General features: G+C 39.8%; 1 protein-coding gene across 1 annotated transcript in view; it reads left to right on the top strand.

Annotated features, from left to right (window-relative positions):
• Positions 1 to 26,483, top strand: part of LOC135514300 (GDNF family receptor alpha-2-like) — a 71,657-nt gene extending 45,174 nt beyond the window's left edge. Inside the window, exons 5-8 of the mRNA XM_064937686.1 lie at positions 5,173 to 5,285; positions 6,338 to 6,478; positions 10,107 to 10,270; positions 24,921 to 26,483. Of these exons, the coding sequence (XP_064793758.1) occupies positions 5,173 to 5,285; positions 6,338 to 6,478; positions 10,107 to 10,270; positions 24,921 to 25,061 (559 nt within the window). The 3' untranslated portion in view covers positions 25,062 to 26,483. The remainder of the gene's footprint in view (positions 1 to 5,172; positions 5,286 to 6,337; positions 6,479 to 10,106; positions 10,271 to 24,920) is intronic.
• The last annotated feature ends 213 nt before the right edge of the window (positions 26,484 to 26,696 follow it).

The following is a 26,696-nucleotide window of genomic DNA, read 5'->3' as shown; positions in this document are numbered from 1 at the left end:
AGTCTACCTCTACGGGGGCTCCCTTTGCCACTTCCCAGGGCTGAGTGTCTGAAATGGCGATACAACTCTGAGAAGCAGACAGCCTGTAATTTCAGCAGCGAGTACTCCGCCAAAGGTATAATGGAAAAGATGTGGAAGCCATGAAATGTGCTGCGTCTTGATGTTGGAACACTATTGTCCAGAAAACTCAGGACACCTTTCTAAACTTGAAATGACTGTGTTTAAACTCATTGTCCGAGAGGCCTTTCTCTAAAAATGTGCAGTCCCTTTCCATAGCTTCAACACCTAGTGCAGACACATATTGTTGTCCAAAGTACTTATGAAAAAATGAACAGGTTGTCCACGGAAACACCAACATGGAAAGTGTTAGTGATTCCTTTTAGTTTCTATAGATGTATAACAGAGAGATTGTGACCTGGATGGGATTTCTCTTTCTCTGCACACGTCTGTTTCTCTCTATCAAATCCTGTGATGGGATGTTTTAGGGAACAAGTCATTTGTTTCACTAGGAGAGGAAGAAGAAGAGAGAGTTTCTGTAGAGGCGAGGTGGAAAGAGGTGCAAGAAGCCCTTCTCCCTGAAACAAGGCTTAGATGTGATGTTCCCAACATGTCACATTGAGAGCCTCTCAGGGTGATTTGATGGGGGGGCGGAACGAGATGGAGCCAGAGTAATGAAGTAAGGGAGAGTGGGTTTACTCGCGGCCTATTCTGTGCATCCAGGCTACAGCGAGAGTTACGTCATAATTTTCTCCAGGCAAATCCTCAGCATCTCAATTCTCAGTGATACGGAGGATAGAGGATAATTAGCATAGGACTGTTGTTATACTATATTCTTTCATAATACTTTAACAGGGATATGTAATGCATTCCAATACACCTCAACTACCATAACACAAAATTAATAGCCCAGGAGTTTATTTGCTGAAGTCACCGAACACAACACAAACTTATTGGAGACAGGCTTCTATTTGAGCCTGGCTTCATCATTAATGCACACAGCTTTTGCTCATTTGCATAGTTCATTGTTTAATTCCAGCATTCACTTCCAGCTTTTTTTTATCAATTCCTTCATATCTTGCACTAATGTGCTATCCTATACATAAGGTGACACATTTATTTTGTGTTAGTATGAACAAAACAAAAAAGATTCTCCTCATTGACTGTATTTCCGGCAGTTCTTTGCAATTTTCGCCACTAGAGGGCAATCATTCGATTTCTGGAGGTCTGTACTCCCGAAGTTGTTGACTGTTTTTGTGCTTGCCAGTTGGCAATCAGTTGTTAGCTGTTAGCAGCCAATGGCTAGCAGCTTCTTTTTGGCGGATGATTGCCAGGATTATTCTGAATCATTACTGAATTATTTAATGTAACAAATGAAACATTAAAACGCATAAACAATTCATGGTAACCTCGTAAACAATTCATTTAGACCCAGCGTTTATTTGAAACAGGTGTTTATTTCCTGAAATATTAAAGTTGCCTGGCTATTGAAAGGGACAGGTGACTATTTGAGACTTGGCGTTTAAATTAAGTTTTACGGTATCTCAATTCCTCAAAGCACCTCAACTTCTGCCTAAGATTTCACATCTACCAGTCGACAGTATGCTGAAACAGCTTTAGTAAGCTGCAAGACTGTATGCAGCAAGGCATGTTCACTTAGGGCTACATAACCAGAAGCATTACCTTTAATCTTCAGGCAGAAAGGTGTTGGGCAGAATTAATAAGTCATGGTTGAAAAGGGAGGGCACGAGTGCGAGTGAATCACTCCATCTTAGTGAGCATCAGTGATGTGGAAAGAGAGAACAACTGTGCACACACTACTCCAATAAACCTACTTAACTGGATTAGAGATCCCACCCTCCAGGCATAAACACATTTAAACTTTTACCATAAACATAAAAACAAAACCATTATTTTTATCAACTTTTTCAGTATAGAACCAAGTTGGGTTACACTTGAGATGGCCATGATAAGCACGTAGCTGGCAGAAAACTATAGTTGCAAAATAGATGTACACATCCATGTTATTCAATCCTTTCATCCACACTGTTGCGCATGTCAATGAGCGTCTGCATTGCCGAACACTAAAATAGAGCTAGGTTCTAGTTGAGACGCTCGACACGCTGCAAGTCCCACCTCTTCCATCTCGTTATTGATTTTCACCAAGATACAAACCCATGTGGGTACTTGAAAGATGAATGAGGAGAGCATAATCAACGATAACTGATTAAAAACTAACTAGGTTTCCCTTTTTATCAGTGGATTAATCGTTGGAGTAGCGAAACAAACAGTTTTGTATGACTCTGCAAATTCTGCAAAGAACAGGCTAAATGAGAACCATGTATGCATGTAAGGTAAAATAACCCACTGATCATCTCCCACGACAAACTGCTGTCAACAGCTATCTAGCTAAATGTCCATGAATGTGTGTTTTGACCAGCCCCAAAATAATATAATTGATTCACAGTTGTTTTGGTATTTTTGCCTGTGTGTCATGACCATGCTTGGTGGGGATAGACAAAATGATAATGTGCATGATGGCGCACATGGATGCATATGTGGGGCTGGTGTAACATGGTTACACATGATTTGACACTGCAAATATCTTTCTCAACTGTTATTATGATGCATGACACCCAAACCCCCCCCAAAAAAATCTCACCAATATTCTAACGTTATCACATTGGTTGCTATGCATGATACCTGTTGGCGTAAACCAGAACTGAATTTGTACACCATCCTCCATTTTTATGAAAGCAGTCTACCTCTACGGGGGTAAAGCTGTTTTGAGAAAAGTGTTGCCAAAACCCGAGCCGTCCCTCACCTGATTAATAATTAATCTAAGCTTCCCATAGAATCGGTCAACAGTCAATTATTGACAGTTGACCGATTCTATGGGAAGCTTAGTTCAATGCTATCTGATTCTGAACTAAGGCTGGGATTCAATCCGATCTAGCGTTGTCGACAATTCAGGTTTTAAAGGCAATGTTCCCATGTTCGTTGAAAGCGCATTCACGGTAAACACAGGATATGTGAGCTGAATTGGAAATTACCTTTAAAAGCTGCATTGTCGACAATGCACAATCAGATTGAATCACGGCCTTGTTGTATTACGTGCAGAACTGGGTTCAAATACTATATTTGATTATTTGTTATATACAGTGCCTTCAGAAAGTATTCACACACCTTGACTTTTTCCACATTTTGTTGTGTTACTGACAGAATTTAAAATGGATTAAATTGGTGTTTTTTTGGGGTCACTGGCTTATACACAATACCCAATAATGTCAAAGTAGAATAATGTATTTCAAATGTTTACAAATGAATAAAACATGAACATCAGAAATGTCTTGAGTCAATAAGTATTCAACCCCTTTGTTAGGGCAAGCCTAAATAAGAATTTGCTTAACAAGTCACATAATAACTTTCATGTATTCACTCTGTGTGCGATAATAGTTTTTCTGTGAGATCCTTCAGTCGAACAGTGAATTTCAAACACAGATTAAACCACAAAGACCAGGGAAGTTTCCAATGCCTCACAAAGAAGGGCAACTATTGGTAGATCGGTAAAAAAAAATAAAAGCAGACATTTAATATCCCTTTGAGCATGGTGAAGTTATTAATTACACTTTGAGTTATTAATTACACTTTGGATGGTGTATCAACTCAACCAGTCACTACAAAGATACAAAGTCCTCCCTAACTCAGTTGCCGCCGGAGAGGAAGCAAACCACTCAGGGATTTCACCATGAGGCCAATGGTGGCTTTAAAACAGTTACAGAGTTTAATGGCTGTGATTCTAATCAAATTGACAGAGTGAAAAGAAGGAAGCCTTTACAGAAACAAAAATTCTAAAACATGCATCCTGTTTGCATCAAGGAACTAAATAAATATTGCAAAAAAATGTGGCAAAACAATTCCCTTTTTGTCCTGAATATAAAGTGCTACTGAGTACCACTCTCCTTATTTTCAAGCATAGTGGTGTCTGCATCATGTTATGGCTATGCTTTTAATCGTTAAGGACTGGGGAGTTTTTCAGGATAAAGAAAATGAGTGGAATGGCGCTAAGCACATGCAAAATCTTAGAGGAGAGCCTGGTTCAGTCTGCTTTCCACCAGACACTGGAAAATAAATTCACCTTTCAGCAGGACATAACCTAAAACACAAGGCCAAATCTACACATGACTTGCTTATCAAGAAGACAGTGAATGTTCCTGAGTGGCCCAGTTACAGTTTTGATTTAAATCTGTTTGAAAATCTGTGACAAGACTTGAAAATGGTTGCCTAGCAATGATCAACAACCAATTTGACAGAGCTTGAAGAATTTTGAAAGAGTAATGAGCAAATATTGTACAATTCAGGTGTGCAAAGCTCTTAGAAAATTACCCACAAATACTCACAGCTGTAATCACTGGCTTAAGGTCATTCTGTATTGACTCATGGGTGTGAATACTTATCTAAGTGAGATATTTCTGTATTGAATTTTCAATACATTTGCTAACATTTCTGAAATCATGTTTTCACTTCGTCATTATGAGTTATTGTGTGGAGATGGGTGGAAAACAACAACAATTAATCAGTTCATCAATTTTGAATTCAGGCTGTATAAGTCAATGAATAAGTGTATTTGAGTATTTTCAAATTATGTGGCCCGAATCAACTACTTCCATTGTAATTTTTTGGAAGTATTTTCAAAGAATTTTCTATAAAATGCCTACGACTTATTTACCCAAAAGCAAATTAAAATACCAAACAGACATCAGTTCAAATGCATAGGGGTTTGTATTTGTATTTCAAAATACATGCCAACACTTTCCAAATGTATTTCCAAATACATTCCAATATCCAACTACATGTGTTTTCAACTAGAGAATATCAAAATACTGACTTCCAAAAGTCTTTGAAAGTGATTTAAATACCTTAAATAGTATTTGAACCAAGGTCTGATTATGTGTGCCAACAATGTAGATGATCCATCCTCATGCGGCAGTGAGTGAAAACATGACAACATTTATTAGACATTATTATTTAGATAATTAGGTATTAATTTAGCTAACATGCTCAAATGTACACGTAGTGAGCTTCTGTTTAACTATGAGCAATCCGATCATAGCAAAAAAGCGCACTTCCAGGGTGTGTGTTGATGATGTAGTTCACTGTGTTTGTTGTGTGCAGGTCTAGACTGGCTGATTTCCACATGAACTGCATGGTGACTCAGCACACGGTCAGCAGCTGCCCAAATGAGGACAACTACCAGGCCTGTCTGGCCTCCTACGCTGGCCTCATTGGTGAGTGCAGGGGATTTTGGGCTACCTACCCTGGTAAAACTTGACTTAAAGCCTGCAAGTATAATGCTTTATTAGTTGTTATCCTGTATGTATGAGCTTTTATAATAGCTTATTTTAAGGCTTATAAAATGTCATTTCTCCCTATGACAGAACATTTTTTATTACTGGCTCAATATGTCTGTTATTTTGTCATGATGATTGGAGATGATAATTAGACATTTTAGGGTGTTACTAAATGCCTATGACAAGTGTTAAAATTCATTATAATGCACAATACCAGCAGACTTTAGGTTAAGTGATAGCCGTACCCCTCCTCTGTTTCTTCCACTAAACACATTTGACATCCGTGGCTGTGGAGGTGATGATGGGAGAGTGAGAGTATTACTTAGATTAAAACATTTTAGTACCATCTGTTTTCTTGTATAGGAAATGTTCTTCAAATAGAAAAATGACAAATGTGCGCCGCAAAGACATCCTTCCATACCAGTAGACATTTTAAAGCACCTCAGTAATGTGTTGGCACTATTCAGTACAATGAAGGCGGTAAATGATGGGAGTTATTTTTTACTACTTTAAGTGACCTTAAAATACTCTTTAGGGGTGGCATAGTAATAGCTTTCTCACTGCCACCTATCTGTCATTTAATTGTTGATAGTTACTATAAATGTGTCAGACATCGCTAGTGTAAACTTACTCTTGTTAGTTGTTCTGGATTACACAACACGGTGTGTTTTCCACAAATAAATCATTCCTCTCCTGTAAGCAGGATCCAACAGAACATCTGTTTTTGGTAATATCTCTGTAAACTAATATGACCAGCTAGCTCTTTCCGTATTGACACTCCACATCTGATACAGGCATCAATCAGCATTCTACTGTTAATTCACCCCCCCCCCCTCTAGCTCCATGGTACAATGTAGGCACCATCGTCATTAGTAACATACTGTAAGCCTGTGTAGGTAGGTATGCTGTTTATAGTAAATGTAGTCCATTATTATCCATTAGTGACCTGTGAATTATCTGTAACTGCAGCTTTATTTTCACCTCCATAGGGACAGATATGACTCCAAATTATGTGGATGGCAGCTACAACAACTGGACTGTCTCCCCATGGTGCACCTGTAAAGGAAGTGGGAACCAGGAAGAGGAGTGTGAGAGCTTTCTGAGGGACTTCACAGAGAACACCTGCTTGAGTGAGTCCAGCTTGCTTTCAAAATGCATTTTGTAACACATACAAGACAACTTCTGATATGATTTTAAAGGCACCACCATTCCAATCTGTAGTGTTTTCCCTCTAAACTGAAAGAGAACTGGCACATCTAACATATTTTAGCTGTTTTTAGGTAGATTTGGGGTCTGTTTATAAACAATGCATTTGGAAAATATTCAGACCCCTTCCCTTTTTCCACTTTTTTGTTACATTACAGCCTTATTCTAAAATGGATTAAATAAAAAGTGTTCCTCATCAATTGACACACAATACCCCATAATGACAAAGTGAAAACTAAAACAGAAATACCTTAGTCTCGAAATTGAGCACAGGTGCATCCTGTTTCCATTGATCAACATTGAGATGCTTCTACAACTTGACTGGAGTCCATACTTGGAGTTCTTCTGTGGTAAATGTCATTGATTGGACATCATTCTTAAATGGAAGAAGTTTGGAACCCCCAAGACTCTTCCAAGAGCAGGCCGTACGGCTAAAATGAGCAATCGGGGGAGAAGGGCCTTGGTCAGGAAGGTGACCAAGAACACGATGGTCACTCTGAAAGAGCTCCAGAGTTCCTCTGTGGAGATGGGAGAACCTTCCAGAAGGACAACCATCTCTACAGCACTCCACCAATCAGGCTTTAATGCCAAGTGTCACGTCTGGAGGAAACCTGGCACTATCCCTACGGTGAATCATTGAGGTGGCAGCATCATGCTGTGGGTGTCACGCCCTGACCTTAGAGAGCCTTTTTATTTCTCTATTTGGTTAGGTCGGCGTGTGATTTGGGTGGGCATTCTAGTTGTCCTATTTCTTTGTTTGGCCTGATATGGTTCCCAATCAGAGGCAGCTGTCTCTGATTGGGGATCATACTTAGGCAGCCTTTTTTCCACTTTTAGTTTGTGGGATCTTGATTTTGTATAGGTGATGTGTAGCCTGCAGAACTTTACGCTCGTTTTTGTATTTTGTTGTTTTTCTGTGATCATTTTAAATAAAGTAAGATGTTCGCCTACCACACTGCACCTTGGTCCAATCCATCTCTAAATGAACGTGACAGTGAGGATGTTTTTCAGCGGCAAGGACTGGATCAAGTGAACGATGAACAGAGCAAAGTACAGAGAGATCCTTGATGAAAACCTGCTCCAGGGCACTCAGGACTTCAGACTGGGGTGAAGGTTAATCTTCCAACAGGACAACGACCCTACGCACACAGCCAAGACACCGCAGGAGTGGTTTTGGAACAAGTCTCTAAATGTTCTTGATTGGCCCAACCAGAGCCTGGACTTGAACTCTATCTAACATCTCTGGAGAGACGTGAAAATAGCTGTGCAAAGACGCTCCCCATCCAACCTGACAGAGCTTGAGAGAAACTGTTTTTGCTTTGTCATTATGGGGTATTGTGTAGATTGATGAGGGGATAAAACCTATTTAATCAATTTTAGAATAAGGTTTTAACGTAACAAAATTCCCGGAATTTGACATACCTAGACAAGATACATTGTGAGCCATTTCTTGTCAAGTAATTACATCTCAATATTCCATCATTGTTCAGATTATGGGATAGAGCAATTATTTGCATGTCATTTCCAGATTAATTATTTTATTTTATTTCACCTTTATTTAACAAGGTAGGCTAGTTGAGAACAAGTTCTCATTTACAACTGCGACCTGGCAAAGATAAAGCAAAGCAGTGCGACACAGACAACAACACAGAGTTGCACATGGAATAAACAAACATACAGTCAATAACACAATATAGATTTTTTTTAAAGAAAGTCTATATACAGTGTGTGCAAATTTAACCTTAAATATTAGTGTATGAGAAAAGAGATCATCTAATGGAAATAACTTGACATAGGAATGTGAAAGGATAGAGAAAGCATCCTAATGGCACCATTTAGCAGTCAAATATCAAGGCTACCACCACACCATTGTGCTGTACCATGCAATATCATCAGAAGTACACAATACCAGTGCTTTTAACATGTTCTATTGTGTGGATAATGCTTTCAGACCATTTCAATAGATTGCCGTGGTGCACTTTTAGCTGAGTCTGCAAGATGAGGGATGAGGCTTGTAGCTGAGGAGGCTTCTTGGAAAATAATACAAAAATGCAGCATCTCCTCTTTGCAGTCAAGGGGAACTGGATAAGATAAACTGAAATAGATGGAGCTTTACTCTTATACACTAAGTGGGGGGACATAAATCCACATAGATGGTACATGTTATGTAAAATTAGATAACAGGCTAATCGTATTCAGCCTCGTCCCTGCAGGTAACAGCAATAGGGTTAAAAAAAAACTTATCTGAAGTCATAAAAAAATGGAATTGCTGTCGGCAATGAGCTTAATCACTCGGTAGAACATTTGGATGCATAAAAGCATCCGCTGAAGGAGCCCTCTAGCCAACTTTGGTGATTTATTAGTTTATTCCCCGAGCACTTCTCTGGATGATCTTTCCACCCCAGCAAAGATATGCATAAAACAAGACTCTTGTCTCAACAAAAACAAGACTCATCTTAACTTGGCCAATATATTAAGATCATTTACAATACTTTTTGAAATCACAAGAATTATGTTCTTCATAGTTTTGTCATACGTCCTAGATTTGTTACCCACCCAAGGCTGAGATATCCAAGCACCACATGGAATGTCTTTACATAAGAAATCTGAAGTCCATTATGTCTTTACTATGCTATGTGTGTGTGGGGGTGGGTGGGTGTGCTCGCAGTGCGTGCAAGCTCTCTTTGCATGTGTCACTGCTCTCTGTTCTCTCCGAAAGGGGGAAATGTTTCCTTTGTTTGAGAATGTTCTGAATCTGATCAGTCACATAAATCTACTCAAAGTCATCTCTGCATGGTGACCTTATAATGGAGGTGGTTGCCAAGCAATTACACGGTTTGCCTTCCTTCTGCCTGAACAGAAAGAAACATGTGTTCTGTTAAAATGGACAAGCAGAGTGAAAAGGTACTTTGTCCTGGTTTACCCCCACCCATCAGCAAAGCTGACTGGAGATGTATTTGTCACCCTCCCCCTGCAGAGTATTTTGTGTTCACTTTACAGGCTCATTTATTTGCTTTTAAAAGATTCCATCTCACAGTGAGATGTTGCTGGATACTTACTGGCAAACAAATAGGGCTCATCAACTCGAGTGCAGACATTACAGGGCTATTTGGCCATGTTGTTGTCGTAAATTGACCAAAAACCTTTTTGCAACATAAAAGGTTTGAGTGAGTGTTCTTATGAGTCAAAGGCTTTGGCCATGGTGTCTGTGGATGAAAATCCTGTGTGTGGCTGATATTTTCTCTACTCTCTAAGATAAAGAGGAATATTATAGCACATTTTTGTTGTCCAAAATGATAAGGTGATAATCATAGGATGTACAGTATATCATTGTAGTGTGTAGTAGGTAAAGTTCAATAAAACATGCAGGCAGCTGACTAAGTTTAGCAGTCTCAAACGGAACAGTGCAAATGGTAGTGAAGCAAAGGGAAGATCAACACCCACACCCTAAAATTGGGCAGAGGGCCAAAAAGTTGACTTAGGACTGACTGTCAGCTGCCCCAACACTGGGAAGACAGTCTAGACAAATGACTTTATCATTTGCCCCCACAGGAAATTCCATTCAAGCATTCGGTTATGGAACAGACAGTCTCTTCCACAAAGCTGAGTCTGTCCCACCAACCCCTTCCATGAAGCCTGGATTAGAGGCCTCAGTCAGCACCTCAGAGCCATACAACCCCAATGACGTCCAGCCTGAAGATGAAGCCCACGGGAAGGTATGCAGGCATATCACCAGCTAACACCGGCTGCCAAGTTCAAATAACCAGGGTCGTGTTCATTAGGGCACAGAACGGAAAACGTTTTAAAGCACTTTGTAACTGTAAACAAATTAATGTTTTTTTTACTGGACAAGACCAGAAGGTCCCTCCCTGTTTCAGTACATGTTAGTCCTTTAGGTGCCAAATGAACATGACCCATTAATCACCGATAGCTATATTTATTTAAGATTGGTTAACATTTTTGAAACATTTTGAATGTTGCAGATGATGCATAGCTGACAAGAATCACTATCCTACATGAAGCAGAATTATGTCAGTTCTACACCATTTCTGTGTGAATGTTCTGTAATAAGGTTTGGGTAGGTTACTTTCTAAATGTAATCCGTTACAGTTACTAGTTACCTGTCCAAAATAGTAATCAGTAAAATATCTTTTGGATTACTCAAACTCAGTAACGTAATATGATTACGTTCAGTTACTTTTAGATTAGTTTCCCCTTAAGAGGCCTTTGAAGAAGACAAAAATGATTGAACGACATCTATTGCATGATAAATCACTGTTAAAGTTTACATGGCTGGCCATATATGGATTTACTTTATGGGTTGGTTATGTAGGCTTCTTCTAACCAATCACTTTCTACTACATATAATAATACGATTAAATTATATCTTTACATTAATATATATAATTTATAAAAAAAAAAAAAAAATGGATGTAGCAACTACAAATTGCCCCATCAAAAGTGTGCGAGTTTGAGCATTGGGCCTAAGGATCATTTTTTTATCAGCATGAATTTGATTTTTATTTTATTCTGCATGCTGGGATCCGCACTATGCAGCTGTTGCAAAAGCGCATTTTTCACTGGCTGTCCACTGGTTTCAAAAACAATGATTGATAGGCAGCTTAAACTTCTTGAATTCAACCATTATTGGGTTCAAATACACATTTAGATTTGTGTACAGCCATCCACAACAACCACAATCCATAAGGCGCAAATAGCTAATTGAGAGAGCAGCAGTGTGATTCACATCAATGCGCTATAAGTGCTATCCGTATAGTCATTGAGAAAACAGAGAAGTCTCAAATATTTTTGTCACAAACATCCTTTCTGAATTTAAAAGTTGTCCTCTAAATAATTATCTAGTTTTCAAAAGTACCTGTAATCTTATTACAATATTTTTGCTGGTAATGTATCGGATTACAGTTACTGTTTTTTTTGTAATCCCTTACATGTGTCGAATTACATGTAATCCGTTACTCCCCAACCCTGTCTGCAATGCTAATAACCCCAGGTTTATTTTCTGGGATAGTTAGAAAAAAACTGTTGCTGTGCAGTGGGTAAACATGTTTGTTTATCTGTTTGGTTTTCACACCGTAAAAATAATTTATGTTGAGTATATAAATCCAAATATGCATCTTTTCAACACAAAAAGTATAAAGAGGCTTTTGACCTAAGGTACACCTACTCATTCAAGCATTTTCCTTAATTTTTTACTATTTCCTACATTGTACATTGTACATCAATACTATGAAATAACAAATATGGAATCCATGTAGTTTCCATGTAGTATCCAAAAGAGTGTTCAACGAATCAAAATATATTTTTGATTTTAGATTATTCAAAGTAGCCACCCTTTGACTTGGCGTTCTCTCAACCAGCTTCATGAGGTAGTCACCTGGAATGCATTTCAATTAATAGGTCTGTATTGTTAAAAGTTCATTTGTGGAATTTCTTTCCTTCTTAATGCATTTGAGCCAATCAGTTGTGTTGTGACAAGGTAGGGGTGGTATACAGAAGATAGCCCTATTTGGTAAAATACCAAGGCCATATAATGGCAAGAACAGCTCAAATAAGCAAAGAGAAACAACAGTCCGTCATTATTTTAAGACATGAAGGTCAGTCAATCAGGAAAATGTCAAGAATTTTAAACATTTCTTCAAGTGCAGTCGCAAAAACCATCAAGCACTAAGAATGGAACTGGCTCTCATGAGGACCGCTACAGGAAAGGAAGACACAGACTTACCTCTGCTGCAGAGGATGTGCATTAGAGTTACCAGCCTCAGAAATTGCAGCCCAAATAAATTCTTCAGAGTGCAAGTAACAGACCCATCTCAACATCAGCTGTTCAGAGGAGACTGCATAAATCAGGCCTTCATGGTCGAATTGCTGCAAAGAAACCATGACTAAAGGACACCAATAATAAGAAGAGACTTGCTTGGGCCAAGAAACACTACTAATGGACATTAGGCTGATGGACATTTTGAGATGTTTGGTTCCAACCAGCGCGTCTTTGTCAAATCTAATCAAATTGTATTTGTCACATGCGCCGAACACAACAGGTGTAGACCTCACAGTGAAATATTTACTAACAAGCCCTTAACCAACAATGTAGTTATAAGAAAATGCCCGCCAAAAATAAGAAATAAAAATAACAAATAATGGAATTTCTTTGTGAGACACGGAGTAGGTGAACGGATGATCTCCGCATGTGTGGTTCCAACCATGAAGCACGGAGGAGGTGTGATGGTGTTGGGATGCTTTGCTTGTTATACTGTCGGTGTGAGCTAGCTAGCTAACAGTACACTTTAACTTGCAATGTAAACGACTTTCTGACCAAATTTGAAACATACAGTTCCTTCAGAAAGTATTCAGACCTTCAGACCCTTGACTTTTTCCACATTTTGTTACATTACAGCCTTATTCTAAAATGTATTGAATTGTGTTTTTTTCCTCATCAATCTACACACAATACCCCATAATGACAAAGCAAAAGAAATGTATGAAAAGAAACTGAAATAACACATTTCCATAAGTATTCAGACCATTTGTTAATTTCTTTGTTGAAGCACCTTTTGCAGCGATTACAGCCTTGACTCTTCTTGAGTATGGCACTACAAGCTTGGCACACCTGCTATTCTTCTCTGCAGATCCTCTCAAGCTCTGTCAAGTTGGATGGAGAGCGTAGTTGCACAGCTATTTCCAGGTCTCTCCAGAGATGTTCGATCGGGTTCAAGTCAGGGCTCAGGTTTTAATCAAGGATCTCTCTGTACTTTGCTCCGTTCGCCCTTTCCATCGATACTAACTAGTCTCCCAGTCCCTGCCGCTGAATCCCCACAGCATGATGCTGCCACCACCATGCTTCGCCGTAGGGATGGTACAAGGTTTCCTCCAGACGTGACACTTGGCATTCAGGCCAAGGAGTTCAATCTTGGTTTGATCAGACCAGAGAATCTTTTATCTTTAGGTGCCCTTTGGTAAACTCCAAGCCGGCTAACATGTGCCTTTTACTGAGGAGTGGCTTCAGTCTGGCCACAATACCATAAAGGTCTGATTGGTTGAGTGGTGCAGAGATGGTTGTCCTTCTGGAAGGTTCTCCCATCTCCACAAAGTCACTCTGGAGCTCTATCAGAGTGATCATCGTGATTCTTCGTCACCTCCCTGACCAATGCCCTACTCCCTCGATTGCTCAGTTTGGCCAGGCGGCCAGCTCTAGGAAAAGTCTTGGTGGTTCCAAGCCATTTAAGAATGATGGAGACAAATGTGTTCTTGGCGACCTTCAATGCTGCAGAAATGTTTTGGTGCCTTTCTCCAGATCTGTGCCTTGACACAATCATGTCTCGGAGATCTACGGACAATTTCTTCAACCTCATGGCTTGGTTTTTGCTCTGACATGCACTGTCAACTGTGGGACCTTATATAGACAGGTGTGTGCCTTTCCAAATCATGTCCCATCAATTGAATTTACCACAGGTGGACTCAAATCAAGTTTTAGAAAAATATCAAGGATGATCAATGGAAACAGGATGCATCAGAGCTCAATTTCGAGTCTCATAACAAAGGGTCTGAACAATTCTGTTATTATCAGAACTCAAGATGCAGACAGTTCGAATCACAGAAGTCTATTTACAAAACAGGGGGCAGGCAAATGACAGGTCAAGGAAGGGTGTGACACAAGACAGGTGAAACAGATCAGGGTGTGATACAAGACAGGTGAAACAGATCAGGGTGTGACACAAGACAGGTGAAACATATCAGGGTGTGGCATATGTAAATAAAGCATTGATGTTTTTTATTTTTAATACATTTGCTAAAAATTCAAAAGAAAAACTTGGGTTATGGGTTATTGCGTGTAGATTGATGAGGAAAATATTTTATTTAATCAATTTTAGAATAAGGCTGTAATGTAACAACATTTGGAAAAAGGTAAGGGGTCTGAATACTTTCCGAAAGCGCTGTACCCATCGATTCTTAAAGAACTTTACTTCTCAATGCCTTAGTTCAACTGTCTTGTTATACTCAAATGTAAACGTAAGCAAACATTGTTTCGCCTCCAAACATGGTTAAAACTACATTTTCAGTATCATGGATGGTCAGTCCTTGAATCTGTAGTTCTGTTTAAGAATTTGAGAGTGATCACATTTATCTTGGCCCATCCTTCAGCTTTTTACTAAAACAGAGGTCTGTGCGAACACTTTGTTGTTGTTTCAATTAAGGATTGCAGCTTTAAACAAGAGAAGTCATTGTTTTCATTCCATGACTATTATCGGGATATTTATAATTCCATGTTTCATGCATAGCTGAAAACAATACTGTTCTGGCATCATTATTATGTGTGAAAAGACTCCTATAATGATGTTGAATGCTGAGCAATTTCAGGCTTTCACATCCATTAAATAGTCATCTCTCACACTGCTCCAATAGTGTGCTTTACACGACCCTCATTGTGATGAAGACAGCAAATTAATACCTTAAAAATTGTGTGAGGGTAAGAATGAATGAATAAGCCACACTGATAACAATAACAGTGGGAGGTAGAGGAGGGGAGCTGTTGAATTGCTTTCTCGAAAGGTTCTGTGTGTATGTCAGTATTGATGCACCGCTCTGTGCCACTCTCGCTGCAGTGCAATGCTTAATTTATAGTAAAAATGGTAATTAGGAAACAATAAGACATGTGATTACTCAAGCAGGAAGTTTATAATTAGAGAGGGAGCCGGTGGGGACTTTTTGGGCGGCCCCTCATTCTACAGCATATATGCTTGGCAATTAAAATGTGTCAAACTTCCATCGTAGATTAATTTGTAGAATGCTTATATGACTCCTCTTGGCAAAAGACAAGCTTTCAAGCCTCGTAAATCTCATGACTGCTCAGGACCACATGCATGCTGTTGTCCAGTTAGTGGAAATGTTATGCTAAATGAAGTGGCATAGTCCGCTGTGTGTTTGATGGCTGGACAGGCTCCCCCTGACACTCGATAAGTAATCTGAAGTGTTGTTTGATAAATGAGCCTTGTGGAGCATTAGGCCAGGATTGGCTGTGCTGCTCAAACTTAATTCCCTCTCAAGTCAATTTCCCTGTATTCAGTATCACCATTAACAGGACAATTGAGCTATGTGATTTAGTTTACATGTAAATATGTATTATGCAGAAATCCATCCACCAATTTCCTGGTTACAAAAATTTTAATAGTTCCCCTAATTTCAGTTTATGTGGCAATTTTTTTTAACCTTTATTTAACCAGGTAGGCTAGTTGAGAACAAGTTCTCATTTGCAACTGTGACCTGGCCAAGATAAAGCATAGCAGTGTGAACAGACAACACAGAGTTACACATGGAGTAAACAATTAACAAGTCAATAACACAGTAGAAAAAAAAGAGAGTCTATATACATTGTGTGCAAAAGGCATGAGGAGGTAGGCGAATAATTACAATTTTGCAGATTAACACTGGAGTGATAAATGATCAGATGGTCATGTACAGGTAGCGATATTGTTGTGCAAAAGAGCAGAAAAGTAAATAAATAAAAACAGTATGGGGATGAGGTAGGTAAAATTGGATGGGCTATTTACCGATAGACTATTTACAGCTGCAGCGATCGGTTAGCTGCTCAGACAGCAGATGTTTGAAGTTGGTGAGAGAGATAAAAGTCTCCAACTTCAGCGATTTTTGCAATTCGTTCCAGTCACAGGCAGCAGAGAACTGGAACGAAAGGCGGCCAAATGAGGTGTTGGCTTTAGGGATGATCAGTGAGATACACCTGCTGGAGCGCGTGCTACGGGTGGGTGTTGCCATCGTGACCAGTGAACTGAGATAAGGCAGAGCTTTACCTAGCATGGACTCGTAGATGACCTGGAGCCAGTGGGTCTGGCGACGAATATGTAGCGAGGGCCAGCCGGCTAGAGCATACAGGTCGCAGTGGTGGGTGGTATAAGGTGCTTTAGTGACAAAACGGATGGCACTGTGATAAACTGCATCCTGTTTGCTGAGTAGAGTGTTGGAAGCTATTTTGTAGATGACATCGCCGAAGTCGAGGATCGGTAGGGTAGTCAGTTTTACTAGGGTAAGTTTGGCGGCGTGAGTGAAGGAGGCTTTGTTGCGGAATAGAAAGCCGACTCTAGATTTGATTTTCGATTGGAGATGTTTGATATGAGTCTGGAAGGAGAGTTTACAGTCTAGCCAGACACCTAGGTACTTATAGATGTCCACATATTCAAGGTCGGAACCATCCAGGGTGGTGATGCTAGTCGGGCGTGCGGGTGCAGGCAGCGAACGGTTGAAAAGCACGCATTTGGTTTTACTAGCGTTTAAGAGCAGTTGGAGGCCACGGAAGGAGTGTTGTATGGCATTGAAGCTCGTTTGGAGGTTACAAAACAAGCGAGGTGAGTGTAGAGAATCATTGCACCATCTATACCCCTGTGAAATATATTTTCCATAAGCAAAAATGATTGTATTTTCAGCTGTTTGAAGCTGGTAAAAAAACTAAACTTAAGACCATAGAACAGATATATCGCTTATTAGACTTGCTTTCAATGAGAATGACAGTTCTATAACTAACATTTCTATGTGAATTTGGTTAGGTCACCCAAAACGGTACATGTTGCAGCTTTAATATATGTCAGCTATGTCCTCATGTCCAGGGTATTATGCCTTATTCAGTCAGTAACTGTGCTCAAGTTGTGTTCTGAAGAGACTGAAAGAGAAGAGATATCTAGGTGACATTTTATTTTGTCTCATTGCTGTTTGCAACTTCTGTATTTTCAACCCTATGGAAAGTTTCAGGAAGTGAAACTGTGGAAGACTGTTGAATGGATAAAGATATGAAAAAAATGCAATTTTCCTTACCAATCAGGATTTCAATTAATTTAGTGGAAAGGCTTTCAGAATGCTGCCAACATTTAATAATGGAGAGCTTTCGTATTTTGAATTGTACATGTTATTATATTATATAAATTGTTATATTATTATAATAATTCTACTAACGTTAGGCCTATCTACTTCTCTATTTTTGCCACAACAGTTTTGTTAGTGTTTCGGTGCGTTCAGATTCACATAACAATCTATTGTGCCACAACTATTGGGTCAAATGTGCGGGACAATGCTTGTAGAAGCTACATTGGCGCAGTCTTTGCATAGATACAGTATTTTTCAGATGTATGTGGTATATTTTCAAAACTCTAAGTACAAAACTCTAAACTGATAAAACGTGTAATGCCCCCTATCTTATGTTCAGAACCTTTGATTGTGCATTCATTTGAGGTTTCACACATCTTTTATGCCTGAGTGCTTCAAAATCGACATTTTCTGTGAAATACCATGAGAACATTTTGTTTAGTCACCAAAACATCAGGTAATGATAGGCTCACCATTTAGTCATGTTAATTAACATTTTAACTGACTTTTAATCCAATACAAAAAAAATGTAAGTGCTGTTTAGAAAGAATAGTATCTGGTCAATATAATTTTCCATGCACTATTTGACAAAATCTTTTAATAAGTTGTACCCAATGGCAGGTTGATAGTATGCTGAGAAATATGTCATGCTTACAGTTGTATTGTCCTTATACAGTACATACGTAGGACAAATAAGTAATTGTACGGTGTTGTATGCCATTTCTGCCCCATGCAGCAAGTTACAAGATCACCTTTTCTATGAGACATGTCAACTAAAACAGTATCGTTCTCTGCTCAAAAAAAGTGCCCTTTGAATGTAGTATGCTACAGTACTGTAAATGTCAGTACATTACACTGTTTTCACATAGCACAATGCACTACTCATTAAAATTGACTGAACATTACATTTCCATCATTTCTATCCCATGTGTGATCAAAGGTGTGATCATTGAAGAGATGTTTCAAAATGTAATCAAAAGAAATGAAAGAAACAATGTTTAGCCGGCACTAATTTGCATCAAGCTTGTCTTGAGCATTTAGCCATAGGTTCTTATCAGCATCGCAGTAAATATCCCCGTTGTTCATGCACCTGGGTGAAAACGTTTTTGCATGGCGAATCCAAGCCTGATTGAAATCATTGCATGGCGAATCCAAGCCTGATTGAAATCTGGATTGAAATCATTTGCATGCCTCATAGCATGCCTCATCTGGGTAGGCTGTCATTGTAAATAAGAATTTGTTCTTAACTGACTTGCCTAGTTCAATAAAGGTTAAATAAAAAATATATTTCAAAAATATAATTTTACTCTCTATTCTGGACGTCCTAGACGACCAATTCTTATAGCTTTTAGCCGTACCCTTATCCTACTCCTCATCTGTTCCTCTGGTGATGTAGAGGTGAATCCAGGCCCTGCAGTGCCTAGCTCCACTCCTATTCCCCAGGCACTATCTTTTGATGACTTCTGTAACCGTAATAGCCTTGGTTTCATGCATGTTAACATTAGAAGCCTCCCTAAGTTTGTTTTATTCACTGCTTTAGCACACTCTGCCAACCCGGATGTCCTAGCCGTCTCTGAATCCTGGCTTAGGAAGACCACCAAAAACTCTGAAATCTCCATCCCTAACTATAAAATGTTCAGACAAGATAGAACGGCCAAAGGGGGCGGTGTTGCAATCTTCCAACCAGGTAAGCTAGTTGAGAACAAGTTCTCATTTGCAACTGCGACCTGGCCAAGATAAGGCATAGCAGTTCGACACATACAACAACACAGTGTTACACATGGAATGAACAAAACATACAGTCAATAATACAGTAGAAAAAAGGTGGAAAAAAGTCTATATACAGTGAGTGCATATAAGGTCAAAAAAGGGAGTTAAGGCAATAAATAGGCCATGGTGGTGAAGTAATTACAATATGGCAATTAAACACTGGAATGGTAGATGTGCAAAACATGGATGTGCAAGTAGAAATACTGTGGTGCAAAAGGAGCAAAATAAATAAATACAGTATGGGAACGAGGTGGATAGATGGTAGTACAGGAGGGGGCTGAGCACGCTGAGCACGTGGGGCCCCAGTGTTGAGGATCAGCGAAGTGGAGGTGTTGTTTCCTACCTTCACCACCTGGAGGCGGCCCGACAGGAAGTCCAGGACCCAATTGCACAGGGTGGGGTTCAGATCCAGGGCCCCGAGCTTAATGATGAGCTTGGAGGGTACTATGGTGTTGAAGGCTGAGCTATAATCAATTAATAGCATAATGATGTAGCTATTCCTCTTGTCCAGATGGGATAGGGCGATGTGTTATGTGCGATGACGATTGTTTCGTCTGTGGACCTATTGGGGCGGTAAGCAAATTGAGGTGGGTAAGGTAGAGGTTATATGATCCTTAACTAGCCGCTCAAACCACTTCATGATGACAGAAGTGAGTGCTATGGGGTGACAGTAATTTAGTTCAGTTACCTTTGCTTTCTTGGATACAGGAACAATGGTGGACATCTTGAAACAAGTGTAGACAGCAGGCTAGGATAGGGAGAGATTGAATATGTCCGTAATCTCCAGCCAGCTGGTCTGTGCATGCTCTGAGGACGCGGCTAGGGATGCTGTCTGGGCCGGCAGCCTTGCGAGGGTTAACACGCTTAAATGTCTTAGTCACGTCGGCCACGGAGAATGAGCGCTCACAGTCCTTGGGAGCGGGCTGCGTCGGTGGCACTGTGTTATCCTCAAAGCGTGCAAAGAAGCTGTTTAGCTTGTCTGGTAGCAATACGTCAGAGTCCGCGACGTGGCCGGTATTCCCTTTGTAATCCGTGATTGTCTGTAGACTCTGCCACATAGGTCTCATATCTGAGCCAATGAATTGCAACTCCACTTTGTCTCTGTAATGGCGTTTTGCCTGTTTGATTGCCTTACGGAGGGAATAACTACACTGTTTGTATTTAACAATATTCCCAGTCACCTTGCCATGGTTAAATGGGGGGATTTGTGCTTTCAGTTTTGCTCAAATGCTGCCATCTATCCACGGTTTCTGGTTTGGGTAAGTTTTAATAGTCACCGTGATAACAGCATCCCGTATACACTTCCTGATGAACTCAGTGACTGCATCCGTGTATACTTAAATGTTATTCTCAGAGGCTACCCGGAACATATCCCAGTCAGTGTGATCAAAACAATCTTGAAGCATTTATTCCGAATGGTCAGACCAGCATTGAATAGACCTTAGCAAGGGTACTTCCTGTTTGAGTTTCCCTTATAGGAAGGGAGGAAAACAATGGAGTCGTGATCTGATTTTCTGAAGGGAGGGCGAGGGAGGGCCTTGTAGGCATCTCAAAAAGGTGAGTAGTCCAGTGTAGTTCCTTGAGGGCCATCGTGGTATGGGCTTGAGGGGAATATACACGGCTTTGACCACAACCGAAGATAATTCTCTTGGGAGGTAATATGGTTGGCATTTAATTGTGAGTTATTCTAGGTCGGGTGAACTAAAGGACTTGAGTTTCTGTATGTTATCACAATCACACCATGAGTGTTTAATCATGAAACATACACCACCGCCTTTCTTCTTCCCGAGAGTTCTTTATTCCTGTCTGCACGATGAACTGAGAACCCAGCTGGCTGAATGTACAGGGACAGTATATCCCGAGAGAGCCATGATTCCATGAAACAGAGTATGTTACAGTCCCTGATGTCTCTCTGGAAGGAGATCCTCGCTCTGAGCTCGTCTACTTCATTGTCCAGAGACTGTGAGTAATATACTCGGAAGCAGTGGATGGTGTGCACGCCTCCTGAGTCGGACTAGATGTCCACTCCGAATCCCTCTTCTCTGCCGGCGGCGTCTTGGAGCAGCCTCTGAGATAAGTTCAATTGCCCTGGGGGTACGAACAAAGGATCCAATTCGGGAATGTCGTATTCCTGGTCGTAATACTGGTGAGTTACAGCCGCTCTGATATCCAAAAGTTCTTTCCGGCTGTATGTAATAACACAAAAAATGTTCTAGGCTAATAATGTAAGAAATAACACACAAAAATACTGCAAAGTTGCTTAGGAGCTAGAAGTAGAGCTGCCATGTTTGTCGGTGCCATCTTAACTTAATTCCCACTGGGGTCACGTACCAAAATGTGTGGACTGTTGTCACTTTGGATAAAAGTGTCTGCTACATAAATGGCATATATTACGGTATTACAGTACTGTACTGGCCAGTGCAGTTCTAGTAAAGCAGTGTGATGTTTTACATAGAGTACATCTCTGATCTTGTCAATATCAGATTGTTTTATGTAAAATCATAATACATAATACAACAAAAAATAATAGTTTTATTGTCACCTGTTGTCACCTTCTCACCAAGCTGCTTGGCGATGGTCTTGTAGCCCATTCCAGCCTTGTGTAGTTCTACAATCTTGTCCCTGACATCCTTGGAGAGCTCTTTGGTCTTGGCCATGGTGGAGCGTTTGGAATCTGATTGATTGCTTCTGTGGACAGGTGTCTTTTATACAGGTAACAAACTGAGATTAGGCACATTCCCTGTAAGAGTGTGCTCCTAATCTCAGCTCGTTTCCTGTATAAAAGACACCTGGGAGACAGAAATCTTTCTTATTGAGAGGGGGTCAAATACTTATTTCCCCCATTAAAATGAAAATCAATTTATAACATTTTTGGCATGCGTTTTTCTGGATTTTTTTTGTTGTTATTCTGTCTCTCACTGTTCAAATAACCCTACCATTAAAATTATAGACGGATCATTTCTTTGTCAATGGGCAAATGTACAAAATCAGCAGTGGATCAAATACTTTTTTCCCCTCACTGTACATTGAAAAAATAAATGCCTACCGCTATCTACAAGTGACTAAGAAAATTACAAACTCACTATGATGTCTTTATAGCAGTCCCAGTATGGGAGTTCAACATATTGTTTTCAGTATTTATGTTCCTGGATATTGTTTGGGATAAGACAATATTCTTCATTGTGTTTTTTTGAAGGTAGCTTGACATGTACATTAGATAGATAGTGAGTACTTTTCAGAATTGATCAGAGCTTAGTCAAACAGTAAAGTTCAGCTGCTTACCACATGTATGTCTCTGCGTGCAGTTTGAAGGAAGTTGCTAACTAACGCTAGTTAGCATTGGCTCGCGGAACTACCTGTAAATTCCTTCGTACTGGACACAGACATAAAAATGGTATCCACAAGTTCATCTGACTCTGGGTAAGTAGATAAAGGGCCTCATTGCCAAAATCCCGAAATGGCCCATCTTAACAAGCTTTTAATCAGGGAAATAAATCCTTCATTTCATAGTCTTTTTGGAGAGTCATGCATTATTTAATGGCACCATTGTATAAGAGAGAATGAACCACCTCTTCAGAAGTCAATGTTTGCTTGAGGGCTCCTGACTTTACAGTACACTGTGTTGATTCTCAACTCAATTAAATGTAATTGATTGTGGACCAACCCTGGGTTACTCAATAACCAGCCCTGGGAAAAGCATCTGAACATTACTGTTCAACAAAGCTCTGATCACTTCTAAAAAAGTACTCACCATCTATCTACATGTTAAGCTACCTTCACAAAACTAAACTAATGATATCCTGTAATCCCAAACAATATTTTGTGTGTGGGCGCGTTTCTGAATGTGTGTGTGCATGTCTCTCTGTGTGTTTCTTTGTTGTTGTCATTTAGCAGACGCTCTTTTCCAAAGCGACTTACATGAGCAATTAGGGTTAAGTGCCGTGCTCAAGGGCACATCGACAGATTTGTCACCTTTCGGTTATTGGCCCAACACTCTTAACCACTAGGCTACCTGTTCATATGTGTGTGTGTGTGTGTGCGTGTGTGTGTACCGGTATACATATTGGCTGCAGACAGAGATCTGGACCAATGTCAACAGGCTGCTGTCACACATCACTGCACCTGCTAATTAATTGGCTTTTAGTTGCGGATGTGTTTGCTGCATTGTCAAGCAACCGATTGCTTTTTTTGGCAACTGTCATTTAACCATTTCTCTGTACAATCACACATTGGAAACCAAGCTCTTCCATAATCAATGCAGCCTTTCCTTTCACCTAAAACCAAACAAAAACATATTCCAGTGCTTATATAACTACCATTTACTATTTTTTTCAATGTGTATTTTTCTACAACAAAAAATTGGCCATATGTTGTGCTGGAGACACTGCTATTAGAAGATCATATCTGACTCTATGTTTTCTCTCTGTACAGGGAAATGGACCAAAGTGCAATCTCTCAAAAGGAGTGGAGGAGGGAATGCTTCATGTTTCTGTTGATATGCTGTATTGCTTTGCGGGGGAAATGGTGCCTCCACAAATTGAGAAAGCTGCAGTTACTTGGAGGCAAATTGTTTGCTAGGTGTTACAGGAATCAGAGAAAATTGAAAATGTTCAAAATGCTTACAATGTTATGGAAAAGCACATAATAAGGCCATACTAGAGTGGGCATAACAGAGCAACTCTGGGATGTACAATATCTAGAACAATAGCGATGTAGATGTAGCGTCTGAATTTGATCACCATGTTGTAGCAGGAAATGTACATTTGTATTATATTATATGTGTAAAAGGTTCATAATTTCCATGTTTCAAAAGCTACAAATGTTTTATATAATCCACACAATAATTCCCATTTCCTATTGCTGCAAGATTATTTTCCTGCTGTGGGATCCTTCATCTGTATGTTCCTTCTACTCTTTCTCCTAATGTACTGTACAACATAGTTGCCTTTCAAATTGACTGCTTTTGTCTATGGTAAAATATTCTATATGTTCTATATCTATATGTGTACAAGTACAATGTTTTGACTGATATTGTACAGAAATAAAATGTATCCAAATGTCTAGGAAGCCGATTAGTGCTGTAAAACTTCAATTAATAGCCTGGGTGTTTATTTGCTTAAATCACTAATCACCAGGCACTTATTAAAGACAGGATTCTATTTGAGCCAGGGGTCTATTTTCTTGATGCACACTGCTTTTGCTCTGTTCTGCTCTATGACCCCACAAGTGTCACGGGACTCGTCTGACGGTAACCCATACAAACGAAAGGAAATATTGAGGTAGTTTTGTGCCAACAAAAATATTTGTCCAAGAAAAAGTAAATATTTCCTGCACTCTATATCCCCCACCGGGCAGCTATTTGAGACTCAGCATTTAATTGTAGTTTTATGATAACCCTATATGTGCTCTGCATGTTGTATAATTTGTGCTTTCCTTGGAATTAATGCTTAAAATGTTTAAGAGGACACTACCGAAAGGGTATTGGGAGAAGTGTCTTAGCACTGTTCCAAAACATTTCAAAGCAGAGAATACACCCAAAGGACTGCACTTGCAGTCGCTTTCAACATACTTCATGTGTGCCTCAAATGTATTCATGTTTTTATTCCAGTGGAGTGGCTGTGGATCCGTGTTTAACCATTTCTCTGTAAAACGCAACACTCAGACTCACTGAGTCATTCCTAACCTTTTCCATTGTTGTCCTCCTCTCAGCCTATACTGGAGCCCAGCAGTGGTTACGATGGCCTGACTAGACCCAAGAGCCCTCCTGGTGATGGGACACCCTGTGTCTGTGCCAGTGTCTGGGTTCTGCTGCTCAGCCTGACCTCTGCCATGGCCAACCATGCCCTATAAAACTCCCTGTGGGCTGTCGCCGACCATCAAGCTGATCCCAAACGCAGAGGTGTTGTCAAGGGGCTTGTTTGAGGATGTTTTATTTTTCAAGCCCAGGCATCATGCAATTTCAAAAAGGAGAGGCGGAGCACACACAATCGGAGATAATCTAAATATTATTTATTTGATGTGACATTTTGGCTTTTGAGGACCACTATGATCAAGAAAATGGCTTTACATGGACCCCTCATGTGGTGAAGCCTCAGTGGCCATTGGCCGTGACTGTCTTTCCATCAGTAACACTGACAAAGAACCCAAAGTATCATGTCAAAGACTTCTGCACTCCTGCCATGACAAAGAGAAGAGAATGATAGAGAGATAGAGAGAGAGAGAGAACGTGTGTGAGAGAGAAATGGAGAAAGAGAGAGGGGAGAGAACTGCTGAACGTCACACGTTTTCGTCTAGAAACAGTGCTCGACTTGATTTTCTGGATAGACCTCAAGCTTTGTGTTTCCATTTCTTGCAGACAGAAGACTTATCACTTTTGTGTCTTCTCAAAAGTGTAAATCTTAACTCAGTGTATCCGTGTTGGTATAGTAACAGTGAACAGTATGTTCAAGTACAGCTCTTTTATTTCATTGCTATATTTTTTCAGCAGACAAAAAAATAATACTCAAATATAATGTTAACTGGTTCTCATTTGAGATGTTGTTGTCATTGATAGTGGGTGAGAATAAATATCCACCCACACATGTGCATACTTTGTCAGTGTATATAACAAACTGTTTTCTTTCAATGAGCCAATATAACCTACCTTAAATGGTCAAGGTGATCTGATGGCACTGTATTGTTAATTGTGAAGAACAAATTTAGAAGGCAAAGTTGGCAATGTCTATGACGAAAAAGTCAAATAAGAATGTATATAGGGATGAAATTGAATTAGCTACATTTGCTTGGAAAGTAATTACCTGTGTGTATTATAGTCGTTCTTTGTACAGTGCAAATACACGTGGCCTTACCTATTGCTCGTACCACATTATCCTGCTCATGGGACATCGTAGTAACGCTTTACAAAATGAATCATTCACATGGATTCATGTCAAAACACCACAAGCCATCAGATCAACATTTGACTACATAAATGCCTGGGATTGAACCCTTCTGTTTCCATTGGACTGTTCCAACAGAGGTGTCTAGAGCAAAGAAATACTCACAGTTTATAGCTGCTGCACATTCTGTTGTGTTGAGTTTCCCCCCCGATTAATATTATTTTTGATTGGTCAGGTTGTAGCTGAGTCTTGCAGATGACATCATGACGTACTGCTGATGAATGATTACAATACTGGCTCTGGCCTCCTATAAGCCAATCAAATGCATGAGGTAAATTAAGAGTTTTGACATGTCGTAATGTAAATAAATAAACGGATAAATATTCCCCCTCACAAAGAATGGGTCCGGGTATATGAGGAAAATGGGGTTTCAGCATTTCTTACACAGTTAAATTAATTCATGTTGATTGTTTCATACAAAAGTGAGCCATTTTGAAAAATATTACTGCAAACATGACTCAATGGAAGTCAAGACAGCACTGAAAACAAAGATTGCACACAAATAAATCCTGACAATAAATAAATGACATGTCGCAGCTTATATAAG

The sequence above is a fragment of the Oncorhynchus masou genome, chromosome 25, assembly GCF_036934945.1.
Source record: "Oncorhynchus masou masou isolate Uvic2021 chromosome 25, UVic_Omas_1.1, whole genome shotgun sequence".
Classification (NCBI taxonomy): Eukaryota; Metazoa; Chordata; class Actinopteri; order Salmoniformes; family Salmonidae; genus Oncorhynchus; species Oncorhynchus masou.
The sequence above is the reverse complement of the archived record's forward strand: the minus strand, read 5'-3'. Positions and strand labels throughout refer to the sequence as shown.